The sequence below is a fragment of the Scyliorhinus canicula genome, chromosome 3 (assembly GCF_902713615.1).
Source record: "Scyliorhinus canicula chromosome 3, sScyCan1.1, whole genome shotgun sequence".
In the NCBI taxonomy this organism is placed as follows: Eukaryota; Metazoa; Chordata; class Chondrichthyes; order Carcharhiniformes; family Scyliorhinidae; genus Scyliorhinus; species Scyliorhinus canicula.
This window is the reverse complement of record NC_052148.1, coordinates 71,902,607-71,916,042: the sequence shown is the minus strand read 5'-3', so window position 1 is coordinate 71,916,042 and position 13,436 is coordinate 71,902,607. Positions and strand designations below refer to the sequence as shown.

The following is a 13,436-nucleotide window of genomic DNA, read 5'->3' as shown; positions in this document are numbered from 1 at the left end:
ACTTATGTAAGCTTGATACACTTCTAATTGAAAGCTACAGCAGCACCACTGGTAGAAGGATGTAATTACCAACAGTTTCCATGATAAATCTGGACATAGGAGTTTCTAGTGGAAATCTATAAAAATGATGGAAGATATGAATTTAAAATGGGGACTGAATTGCATTTATACACCCTGTTCCAATCATCACTATCCTCTTTGTAAAGTTTCAAAAAATAAATTTAGAGTAGCCAATTTATTTTTTCCAATTAAGGGGCAATTTAGCATGGCCAATCCACCTAACCTGCACATCTTTGGGTATGGGGGTGAAACCTACGCAGACATGGGGAGAAATGAAATGAAAATCGCTTATTGTCACAAGTAGGCTTCAAATGAAGTTACTGTGAAAAGCCCCTAGTCGCCACATTCCGGCGCCTGTTCGGGGACGCTGGTACGGGAATTGAACTGTGCTGCTGGCCTGCCTTGGTCTGCTTTCAAAGCCAGCGATTTAGCCCACTGTGCTCCACACGTACAGTGACCCAGAGCCGCGATTCGAACCCAGGTCCTCAGCCCCAGTGCTAACCACTGTGCCACATGTCACCCCATCACTATCCGCTTTAACTCCATTTCACTTGAAGACTACACTGGATTCATCTTGTGCAATGCCAGAGGAGATCAACAAGTATATTTTTAAAATTCAAGTTCAAAAAATTATATCCTGTAAGTGGACTGTATCAATAACAAAACTCAACCAATTTGTGAAACACAAATCCTACACACACAATTCATTGAGAAAATTGTCCAAAAACGTAATTCATTGTATCATTAATTTTGAAATTGTTCCACCATTTGAAATTAGAGCCCTCATAAAAGCATGTTTAAAGTGTTAATCAAAAAGGCAAACACATTTTAAAGATTTTATTAGTACCTGTTTTTGCAGAATCAAACTTTAAGCAACTTTAAGATTCAGAAATGTTTCTGATGTTTGAGGTTTTATGAAACATTACAATACAGAACAATGCAACATCTGTTCTAAAATTAAAGAAAAATAATCTGTTGCTGTTAATAATGAAGATTAATAGTAAAGAAAAACTCCAGAACTACAGCAGTGAGGAAGACATAATGTAACATTCACAACAGTGTAAATGGAACAAGTGCAGCGGCAACAAGACAATTTAAAGAAAGTGCTTAAGTAGATGAGAATTTCACCTCACGCTGCAATTCTTTCAAGAGTCTATGAATAGATTTCCTATAAGGGAACCTATGTGAAACAGACCCATACAGGGATGGAGCGTAGATCAATGCTGGGTTTGTTTGTCTGTTAGGATTGAGCGTTTTGTCTCCCATTGTGTTTTCTAAACAAAATGCATTGATGGTAACACAACCCAGCCAGTGACAGATGATTGACTAGCCCAGTCTAATAATTCCTATTGCACTATAGGTTACTTAATTCAAATACAATTTTACAATAGCCTACAGTCCAGTAAATGTAGCCTTTGACAGAGGACATAAAGCAGCTTTAACCTTGGAATATTATCCAGCTTTTCCACATACCTAACCAAACTCCTGTGCAAGATTGGAAGATGCACCTTTTTGTACTATTATTGGATGGGGAGCAGGGAGAAAAGTAAAACATAAGTGAATTCAATTGATCTCTTGCAGGCCTAGTCTGAAAAAGATGAGTAACGGGTACTTTAGCCACATTATAACAGCCTCCTTTGATCACTGATTTAGTCAACCAAGTCAAAATGTTAAGACGGCTACAGTAATCATCTTGTACTTTGTACTTAGCTCGTCTTCATCTTAGACTTCCCTATAAAGCAAGGGATGTTTCTTGAATGATGGATTACTCTCCCCACACAACCCCCTCCCCCCACACAGAAAAGTCCAAAAGGAAAGAAATATACAGCCATGCTTGTATAAACAGAGCTGGAAATTGAATCGTAGGCGGGATGATTTTTCCCTCTGCATTTTCAGTCACGCTGATAGAGCAAGGGTTGCCTTCAGCTGGCTCCAGCACGGGTCATTAAATCTTCCAGAGCTTTCTCCTGGTCATTGTTATGAATAACAAGAACTTCCTTAATATCGCCCTGTTCAAAGCCCATTTCTCTGAATTTAGACATGAGGTTAAGAAACTCCAAAGTCTGAAAGAGAAAATATAAGACAAATAAACAGAGGTCTAACAGCTTTCATTTAATAAAATTACCAGTGATGGAGCATAGATCAATGCATTATTTTCTTGTTTGTTAAGATTGAGTGTTTTGAACTGCCATTGTGTTTTAGAAACAAAATGCATAGGTGGCAACACTACCCCAGACAGTGACAGATGATGCAGACTAGCCCAGTCTAATAATTCCTACCGCACTTCCACATTTACAAAACGTTAGATCAATGAGATAAATGAAGAATGTGCTCAGTTTTATATTTAGAATCACACAGAATCAGTATCACACCTTATGTAACTTTTTTCCAGTGATGCATACATATTCTCTGAATTAACGAAGATCCTACTAACAAAAAAATAACATTGAGTATCTCTCACACAACACATCAACTGCAATTCGTATACCGTCGCAACCAGTCCACAGCAGACGCTATTTCCCTGGCCCTACACTCATCCCTAGATCATCTCGACAACAAGGACTCCTACATCAGGCTCCTATTTATTGACTACAGCTCCGCCTTCAACGCCATAATCTCAGCCAAGCTCATATCAAAGCTCCAAAACCTAGGACTTGGCTCCCCACTCTGCAACTGGATCCTCGATTTTCTGACCAACAGACCACAATCAGCAAGAATGAACAACAACATCTCCTCCACAATAGTCCCCAATACCGGGGCCCCGCAAGGCTGCGTACTTAGCCCCGTACTCTACTGCCTGTACACACAACTGCGTGGCAAAATTTATTTCCAACTCCATCTACAAGTTAGCTGACGACATGACCATAGTGGGCCGGATCTTGAATAATGACGAGTCAGAATATAGGAAGGAGATAGAGAACCTGGTGCTGTGGTGCAGCGACAACAATCTCTCCCTCAATGCCAGCAAAACTAAAGAGCTGGTCATTGACTTCAGGAAGCAAAGTACTGTACACACCCCTGTCAGCATCAACGGGGCCGAGGTGGAAATGGTTAGCAGTTTCAAATTCCTAGGGGTGCACATCTCCAAAAATCTGTCCTGGTCCACCCACGACAACGCTACCACCAAGAAAGCACAACAGCGCCTATACTTCCTCAGGAAACTAAGGAAATTTGGCATGTCCACATTAACCGTTACCAACTTTTACAGATGCACCATAGAAAGCATCCTATCTGGCTACATCACAGCCTGGCATGGCAAATGCTCGGCCCAGGACCGCAAGAAACTTCAGAGAGTCGTGAACACCGCCCAGTCCATCACACAAACTTGCTTCCCATCCATGGACTCCATCCACACCTCCCGCTGCCTGGGGAAAGCAGGCAGCATAATCAAAGACTCCTCCCACCCGGCTTACTCACTCTTCCAACTTCTTCCATCGGGCAGGAGATACAGAAGTCTGAGAACACACACGAACAGACTCAAAATAGCTTCTTCACCGCTGTTACCAGACTCCTAAATGACCCTCTTATGGACTGACCTAATTAACACTACACCCTGTATGCTTCATCCAATGCTGGTGCTTATGTGTACCTTGTGTTTCCCTATTATGTATTTTCTTTTCTTCCCTTTTCTTCCCATGTACTTAATGATCTGTTGAGCTGTTTGCAGAAAAATACTTTTCACTGTACCTCGGTACACGTGACAATAAACAAATCCAATCCAATCATTAATGGCTCTGAGTAGGTTACCTACCTCTTTGCCTCTGCTCATTCAATGTTCGACCACAAGACCAAGGAGCAGAATTAGGCTACTCGGCCCATCAAGTTTGCTCCGCCATTCAATCTTGGCTGATATTTCCTCATCCCCATTCTCCTGCCTTCTCTCCATACCCCTGATCCCCTTATTAATCAAGAACTTACCTATCTCTGTCTTAAACACACTCAGTGATTTGGCCTCCACAACCTTCTGCAGCAAAGAGTTCCACAGATTCACCACCCTCTGGCTGAAGAATTTCCTCATCTCTGTTTTAAAGGATTGTCTCTTTAGTCTGAGGTGGTGTCCTCTGGTTCTAGTTTTTCCTTCAAGTGGAAACATCCTCTCCACATCCACTCTATCCAGGCCTCGCAGTATCCTGTAAGTTTCAATAAGATCCCCCCCACCTCATCCATCTAAACTCCAACGAGTACAGACCCAGAGTCCTCAACCGTTCCTCATACAAGTTCTTCATTCCAGGGATCATTCTTGTCAACCTCCTCTGGTCCCTTTCCAAGGCCAGCACTGCTCACAATATCCCAAATGGTATCTGCCCAGAGCCTTGCATAGCCTTAGAAGTACATCCCTTGTATTCTAGCTCTCTTGACATGAATGCTAACATGCATTTGCCTTCTTAACTTCCGACTGAACCTGCATGTTAACCTTAAGAGAATCGTGAACAAGGTCTCCCAAGTCTCTTTGTGCTTCTGATTTCCTAAGCATTTCCCCATTTAGAAAATAGTCTATGCCTAAATTCCTCCAAAAGTGCATAACCTCACACTTTTCCACATTATATTTCATTTGCCACTTCACTGCCCATTCTCCTAGCTTGTCCAAATCCTTCTGCAGCCGCCTTGCTTCCTCAATACTACCTGTCTCTCTACAGAACTTTGTTTAATCTGCAAACTTAGCAACAGTGCCTTCAGTTCCCTAGATCATTAATGTATATTGTGAAACGTGTGCTCCCAGCACAGACCCCTGAGGCACACCACTAGTCACCAGCTGACATCCTGAAAAAGACCCCTTTATCCCCATTTTCTGCCTTCTGCCAGTCAGCCAATCCTCTATCCATGCCAGGATCTTACCCTTAACACCATGGGCTCTTAACTTATTTAACAGTCTCCTATGCGGCATCTTGTCAATGTCCTTCTGGAAATCTAAATAAATCACGTCCACTGATTCTCCTTTGTCTAACTTCCTTGTTACCTCTTCAAAGAACTCCAACAAATTTGTCAGACATGATCTCCCTTTGACAAAGCCGTACTGACTCAGTCCTATTTTACCATGCACTTCCAAGTACTTTGCAATCTCATCTTTAATAACAGACTCTAAAATCTTACCAATGACCAAAGTCAGGCTAACCGGCCTATAATTTCCCGTCTTCTGCCTCCCTCCCTTCTTAAACAGTGGTGTTACATTAGCCACTTTCCTGCCTCCAGTGATTCCTGAAAGATCCCCACCAATGCCTCCACAATTTCCTCAGCTATCTCTTTTAGAACCCTGAGGTGTTGTCCATCCGGTCCAGGTGATTTATCCACCTTCAGACCTTTCGGTTTCCCCAGAAACTTCTCCTTGGTGATGGCCACTACACTCACCTCTGCCCCCTGATTCTTCTGGAGCTCTGGCATTCCACTAGTGTCTTCCACCGTGAAGACTGATGCAAAGTAACTATTCAGTTCGTCTGCTATTTCTTTGTTTCCTATTATTACTTCTCCAGCCACGTTTTCCAGTGGTCCAATGTCTATTTTTGCCTCTCTCTTACCTTTTATATATTGAAAAAAATCTTCCTATCTTCTTTTACAATACTAGCTAACTTGCACTCATTTCATCTTCTCTCCCCTTATTGCTTTTATAGTTGTCCTCTGCTCACCTTTAAATGATTCCCAATCCTCTAACTTCCCACTAATCCTCGCCACTTTGTATGCTTTTTCTTTAGCCTTTATGCTGTCCTTGACTTCCCTCATCAACCACGGATGCCTTGTCCTGCCCGTAACATGTTTCATCCTCCTTGAGATTGATTTCTGCTGTGCCTCCCGAATAACCCTCAAAAATACCTGTCCCTGTCTTCCCTGCTAGGCTCCTTTTCCAATCAACTCTGGCCAGTTCCTCCCTCATGTTTTTGTAGTTACCCTTATTTAATTATAATACCGTTACATCTGACTCCAGCTTCTCCCTCTCAAACTGCAGGATAAATTCTATTACATTGTGATCACTGCTCCCGAAGGGATCCTTCATCTTAAATTCCCTCATTAAGTCTGCCTCATTACACATCACCAAATCCAGAATTGCCTGTTCCCTCGTAGGCTCTGTCACAAGCTTCCTAAAGATCCGGAATGGATAACATACTTGTACGGATACCTTCCAGATGTTTGAATACTGTATTATTTTCTTTATATTTTATGTATATATAAATCTAAAATATGGTTTATATCACTATTATGCTGATACTCAATACTCAAGGGGGGTGGGCACTGGAGCAATAGGCCAGAAAGTGAAAGCATTGAGGGAGAACTAAGGAATAGGACCAGTATGGCTCTGAGGCAGAGCAGACAGGGAGATGTTGCTGAACACAGCGGGTCTGGTGGCCTGAAGTGCATATGTTTTAATGCAAGAAGTATTCCAGGTAAGGCAGATGAACTTAAGAGCTTGGATTAGTACTTGGAACTATGATGTTGTTGCCATTACAGAGACCTGGTTGAGGGAAGGAAAGGATTGGCAGCTAAACATTCCAGGATTTAGATGTTTCAGGCGGGATAGAGGGGATGTAAAAGGGGTGGCGGAGTTGCGCTACTGGTTAGGGAGAATATCACAGCTGTATTACAGGAGGACACCTCAGAGGGCAGAGGGGCTACATGGGTAGAGATCAGGAATACGAAGGGTGCAGTCACAATGTTGGGGGTTTACTACAGGCCTCCCAACAGCAAGCGGGAGATAGAGGAGCAGATAGGTAGACAGATTTTGGGAAAGAGTAAAAACAACAGGGTTGTTGTGATCGGAGACTTCAACTTCCCCAATATTGACTGGGACTCACTTAGTACTAGGGGCTTAAACGGGGCAGAGTTTGTAAGGAGCATCCAGGAGGGCCTCTTAAAACAATATGTAGACAGTCCAACTAGGGAAGGGGCTGTACTGTACCTGGTATTGGGGAATGAGCCCGGCCAGGTGGTAGAAGTTTCAGTAGGGGAGCATTTCAGGAACAGTGACCACAATTCAGTATGTTTTAAAGTGCTGGTGGACAAGGATAAGAGTGGTCCTAGGGTGAATGTGCTAAATTGGGGGAAGGCTAATTATAACAATATTAGGCGGAAACTGAAGAACCTAGATTGGGGGTGGATGTTTGAGGGTAAATCAACATCTGACATGTGGGAGGCTTTCAAGTGTCAGTTGAAAGGAATTCAGGACCGGCATGTTCCTGTGTGGAAGAAGGATAAACACGGCAAATTTCAGGAACGTTGGATAACGAGAGATATTGTGGGCCTCGTCAAAAAGAAAAAGGAGGCATTTGTCAGGGCTAGAAGGCTGTGAACAGATGAAGCCTGTGTGGAATATAAGGAAAGTAGGAAGGAACTTAAGCAAGGAGTCGGGAGGGCTAGAAGGAGTCACAAAAAGTCATTGGCAAATAGGGTTAAAGAAAATCCCAAGGCTTTTTACACGTACATAAAAGGCACGAGGGTAGCCAAGGAAAGGGTTGGCCCACTGAAGGATAGGCAAAGGAATCTATGTGTGGAGCCAGAGGAAATGGGCGAGGTACTAAATGAATACTTTGCATCAGTATTCACCAAAGAGAAGGAATTGGTGGATGTTGAGTCTGGAGAAGGGTGTGTAGATAGCCTGGGTCACATTGAGATCCAAAAAGACGAGGTGTCGGGTGTCTTGAAAAATATTAAGGTAGATAAGTCCCCAGGGCCTGATGGGATCTAGCCCAGAATACTGAAGGAGGCTAGAGAGGAAATTGCTGAGGCCTTGACAGAAATCTTTGGATCCTCACTGTCTTCAGGTGATGCCCCGGAGGACTGGAGAATAGCCAATGTTGTTCCTTTGTTTAAGAAGGGTAGCAAGGATAATCCAGGGAACTACAGGCAGGTGAGCCTTACAATAGTGGTAGGGAAATTACTGGAGAGAATTCTTCGAGTCAGGATCTACTCCCATTTGGAAGCAAATGGACGTATTAGTGAGAGGCAGCATGGTTTTGTGAAGGGGAGGTTGTGTCTCACTAACTTGATAAGAGTTTTTCGAAGAGGTCACAAAGATGATTGATGCAGGTCGGGCAATGGATGCTGTCTTTATGGACTTCAGTAAGGCCTTTGACAAGGTCCCTCATGGTAGACTGGTACAAAAGGTGAAGTCACACGCGATCGGGGGTGAGCTGGCAAGGTGGATAAAGAACTGGCTAGGTCATAGAAGGCAGAGAGTAGCAATGGAAGGGTGCTTTTCTGATTGGAGGGCTGTGACAAGTGGTGTTCCGCAGGGATCAGTGCTGGGACCGTTGCTGTTCGTAGTATATATAAATGATTTGGAGGAAAATGTAACTGGTCTGATTAGTAAGTTTGCGGACGACACAAAGGTTGATGGAATTGTGGAGTGTGATGAGGACTGTCAGAGGATATAGCAGGATTTAGATCGTTTGGAGACTTGGGCGGAGAGATGGCAGATGGAGTTTAATCCGGACAAATGTGAGGTAATGCATTTTGGAAGGTCTAATGCAGGTAGGGAATATACAGTGAATGGCAGAACCCTCAAGAGTATTGAAAGTCAGAGAGATCCAGGTGTACAGGTCCACAGGTCACTGAAAGGTACAACACAGGTGGAGAAGGTAGTCAAGAAGGCATACGGCATGCTTGCCTTCATTGGCCGGGGCACGGAGTATAAGAAATGGCAAGTCATGTTGCAGCTGTATAGAACCTGAGTTAGGCCACACTTGGAGTATAGTGTTCAATTCTGGTCGCCACACTACCAGAAGGATGTGGAGGCTTTAGAGAGGGTGCAGATCAGATTTACCAGGATGTTGCCTGGTATGGAGGGCATTAGCTATGAGGAGCGGTTGAATAAACTCGGTCTGTTCTCACTGGAACGACGGAGGTTGAGGGGCGACCTGATAGAGGTCTACAAAATTATGAGGGGCATAGACAGAGTGGATAGTCAGAGGCTTTTCCCCAGGGTAGAGGGGTCAATTACTAGGGGGCATAGGTTTAAGGTGCGAGGGGCAAGGTATAGAGTAGATGTACGAGGCAAGTTTTTTTACACAGAGGGTAGTGGGTGCCTGGAACTCGCTGCCGGAGGAAGTGGTGGAAGCAGGGACGATAGTGACATTTAAGGGGCCTCTTGACAAATACATGAATAGGATGGGAATAGAGGGATACGGACCCAGGAAGTGTAGAAGATTGTAGTTTAGTCAGGCAGCATGGTCGGCATGGGCTTGGAGGGCCGAAGAGCCTGTTCCTGTGCTGTACTTTCCTTTGTTCTTTCTTCTTTGTTCAATGACAAGCAGATTACGATCAATTGCATCGGAGAAGTGGGCTACATTGGCAAGCAGTATTTATCATCTATATCGTTACCCTGTCAACATTCAGTCAATCAGGTTGTGTGGGAATAGGGTAACATGCAAATCAAGCCAAAGAGTGAGGGCAGGTTGCTTTTCTTGGCATTGTTTTCCAACATCATTCCACAAATTACCAAAACTATCATATTCAGTTTTTCAGTTTGCTATGATGGGACTTGAACTCTCAATCTCAGAGTGACAAATCCAGTCCCATAACCATTCAGCCGGTATACCAATTTAGAACCAAATAATCTACTTGCACTCTATCCAAGGTTTCTGCTTATATAATGCAGATAAATTCAATATTAAACATGGAAGATAGAGCACATATAGTTCATGTAATACTCTGACTCACTTTTGGCTCTGAACACTGATACATCTCCAGGCCCTCCTCCACAAGAACTGGTTCAAAGCCCTGTTCACAGAGTCGTCCATGGGCAAACAAGTAATCAAGCACCTGAAATGTTTAAATATAGGTTTCAAGAACATTATTCACATTGACTCTCTTGAGAAACACACCATAATAACATGATAGAAAGTTTTGTCTCCTTATAGGAAATGAAATGTGTTGATTATAATACATGAGCAGACGTTGTGCATTCAGATCAATGACAGAAAAATAGATTTACTACCACAGCTAATATTCAGAACCACAAAATTGTTACAGCGCAGGAGGCCATTTGGCCCATCATGTCTATCCCAGCTCTCCAAACGGCATTATTTTTTCAATCTTCATTAGGGTAATTAGCCACCACATACAAAGCATTCTAAAAGGAGGCAACTGTTAAAAGACTCACAAAGCTTAATTTCTTTTCAATGGAGATGGATTTTAAAAATATTCAAGAGCATGAATAACAGATGTGTTCCTTAAGTGCTTTACTAGGGTAAATACAGATAGACACAGATTCTCCAGAAACGGAGAATAGGGGCATTGGATTTGTTTGTTTCCGATTTACTGATACCTTGCCGAAGGAGAATGGAGTCCTTGTAATGATTGACAATCCCTCACCAATCTCCTCCATAAGCCATAACTTTCTGCAATAAATATGGGTTATCCCTGGGGCTTTATTGTTTTAGAGCCCTTTTTATGCCAGTGTAGGATTTCCAGCTCAATTGTATCAACGTCAATAATTTTGACGTTGCATTCAGCCTCATGAACATTTGGGAGTAGAGTTTCAGACAGTTTACTATGCTCCTTCTGTTTTGAACCAGTTTGAATGCTGTATGGTTTTCACCACTTCTCTAAATGCTCTTTACTACTGAACTACTGACAGAATTTCTCACTGTTCCATCTTGTGTCTGCAAATAACGTTTTTCTAGGAATCTGCCTCTGACGGCTTATTAATGGCCCAGATATTGTCATTAGAGAGGAGACAGAGGGCAGCACGGTGGCCTAGTGGTTAGCACAACCGCCTCACGGCGCTGAGGTCCCAGGTTTGATCCCGGCTCTGGGTCACTGTCCGTGTGGAGTTTGCACGTTCTCCCCGTGTCTGCGTGGGTTTCGCCCCCACAACCCAAAAATGTGCAGAGTAGGTGGATTGGCCATGCTAAATTGCCCCTTAATTGGAAAAAATAATTGCCTAATCTAAATTTTAAAAAAAAAATTAGAGAGGAGACAGCAAAAACAAAAGCTCCTCACAAAGACCCAGCAGTCTCTGTGGCAATACATTTTACCTTTCCCAACATTAATTTTCATTCTGGCTATTGGCCATCTGTGCTATCCAGCAACAGTAATATCAAAAAGGCAATGCAGCCAATGATAATGAAAAATTATCTCAGACAGCAAAGAAGATTTTAATAATTCACTTTTTAATACTTTTACAGAAAGGAAAAAATAGGATGTACGCACGATTAAGGTAGAAGCTGAAATATCAAACATTAAACAATATTTTTTATTATTTTTAAAAATCTATGTAATTTAAGCAATTGAGATAATTGACTTTCCCCTCAAATTTGAGATAATTGACTTTTCCCTCAAATAAGAAATAGTTTAAAGTCAGAGAGATTTTCAGTCATAATTATGACCTTAGTATGCTGTTAAAAGTCCAGTTACACCTTATTTAACAAGCTCAACTTTTTCAAAGATGTTCACAGTGTGAAAAAATTATAAAAAGTGGAAGTCCACATCAATTCAGTGATTTCTTATTGATTTCCATCTGTAAAGACTTCAAAAGCATATCTGTGGAGCAACAGGGAATCACTGACATCAACTTCTGAATCTGATATTTAACTATTTCTCGGCACTCGGCCGCCACTGTGGCTTGATCTGTGTTTAGGATCCATGGGCTCGACTCTATCCTGCATCTGCACTCTCGGAATGAAAATCGCACCATTCAGGTCACTTTATCCGGAGGCGAGTGCATAGAGTCAGGAAATTGTCTGACTCAAGTTATCTGTCTCCAAGGTGAAAGTCCAGCACTACAGACCCATTACTCTAACATCTCGTGTGGAAGCGAATGGAATCTATGATTTTTTTTAATAAACATTTTATTGAGGTATTTTTGGTTTTACAACAACGACAAAATAAACAATGTACATGAGTCTATAAACATAGTGCAAAAAGCCTGCTTCTTCTCTTACAGGTCCCACCTTTATTAACCCCCTACTCTAAGCTAAACTACCCCCCCCCCCCCCCCCCCCCCCCCCCCCCTCCTTCTGCTGACGATGAATTTTCCGCAAAGAATTCAACGAACGGTTGCCACCTCCGGGCGAACCCTAACAGTGACCCTCTGAAGGCGAACTTGATTTTCTCCAAACAGAGAACGCTAGCCATGTCCGATAGCCAGGTCTCTGACTTTGGGGGCTTTGACTCCCTCCAAGCTAATAATATCCGTCTCCGGGCTACCATCTGCCTCTTTCTCCTCCTGGATTCCCGGATCTTCCAGCACCCCGAAAAGCGCCACCTCCGGACTCGGTGCCACCCTTGTTTTTAACACCATGAACATGACATCTGCAAACCTCTGCCAGAATCCCCTGAGCTTTGGGCATGTCCAAAACATGTGGACATGGTTCACTTGCACCCCGCACACCTTGCGCACCTATCTTCTACACCAAAGAACCTGCTGATCCGGGACACTGTCATGTGAGCCTGGTGAACGAACTTAAACTGTATCAGACTGAGCCTGGCGCATGTTGTGGACGCGTTGACTCTACTCAACGCATCTGCCCAGAGACCATCCTCTATCTCTCCCCCTAACTCCTCTTTCCACTTGCGCTTCAGCTCCTCAGTCTGCGTTTCCTCTGACCCCATCAGTTCCTTATACATGTCAGAGACCTTCCCTGCTCCCACCCACACTCTGGAAACTACCTATCCTGTATCCCCCTTGGTGGTAGGTGCGGGAAGATCGAGACCTGCCTACGTAGGAAGTCCTGCACCTGCAGGTACCTGAATTCATTTCCCCCTCGCTAACCCAAATTTCACCTCCAGTTCCCTCAAGCTAGGAAAGCTCCCCTCTATAAACATATCCCCCATCCTCTCAATTCCTGCCCTCTGCCATCTCCGAAACCCCCCCGTCCATTCTTCCCGGGGCAAACCGGTGATTATTACAAATTGAAGACCAGGCTGATGCTCCTTCCACTCCCACATACTTCCTCCATTGCCCCCAGACTCTCAGGGCCGCCACCACCACGGGGCTGGTGGAGTACCGTGCCGGTGGGAATGGCAGAGGCGCCGTTATCAAAGCCCCGAAGCTGGTGCCCTTCGTGGAATCTATAATTAAGCACCTGAGACATTTGAACTGCTTAGCAAGCACCAACATGGATTCGCAATTCGCAAAGGGTAGGTCAAGACTAACAGCCCTATTTAATTTTCTTTAAAAAAAAATAAAAAATTTAGAGTTCCCAATTTTCTTTTCTCCCCCCCCCCATTAAGGGGCAATTTAGCATGGCCAATCCACCTAACCTACACACCTTTGGGTTGTGGGGGTGAAACCCACACAGACACGGACAGAATGTGCAAACTCCACATGGACAGTGACCCAGGGCGGGGTTTCGAACCCGGTTCCTCAGTGCCGCAGGCTGCAGTGCTAACCACTGTGCCACATGTCGCCTTCCTATTTAATTTTCTGATTAAGTACCTGAAGTAAT

General features: G+C 43.6%; 1 protein-coding gene across 2 annotated transcripts in view; it reads right to left on the bottom strand.

Moving 5' to 3' along the window:
• Window positions 1-882: 882 nt before the first annotated feature.
• ubap1 (ubiquitin associated protein 1) overlaps window positions 883-13,436 on the bottom strand; it is a 91,503-nt gene continuing 78,949 nt past the window's right edge. For both annotated transcript variants that reach the window (XM_038790697.1, XM_038790696.1), the window contains exons 6-7: window positions 9,706-9,807; window positions 883-2,123 (exon numbers count right to left, since the gene is read on the bottom strand). In XM_038790697.1, coding sequence (XP_038646625.1) covers window positions 1,983-2,123; window positions 9,706-9,807 — 243 coding nt within the window. In that variant the 3' untranslated portion in view covers window positions 883-1,982. The remainder of the gene's footprint in view (window positions 2,124-9,705; window positions 9,808-13,436) is intronic.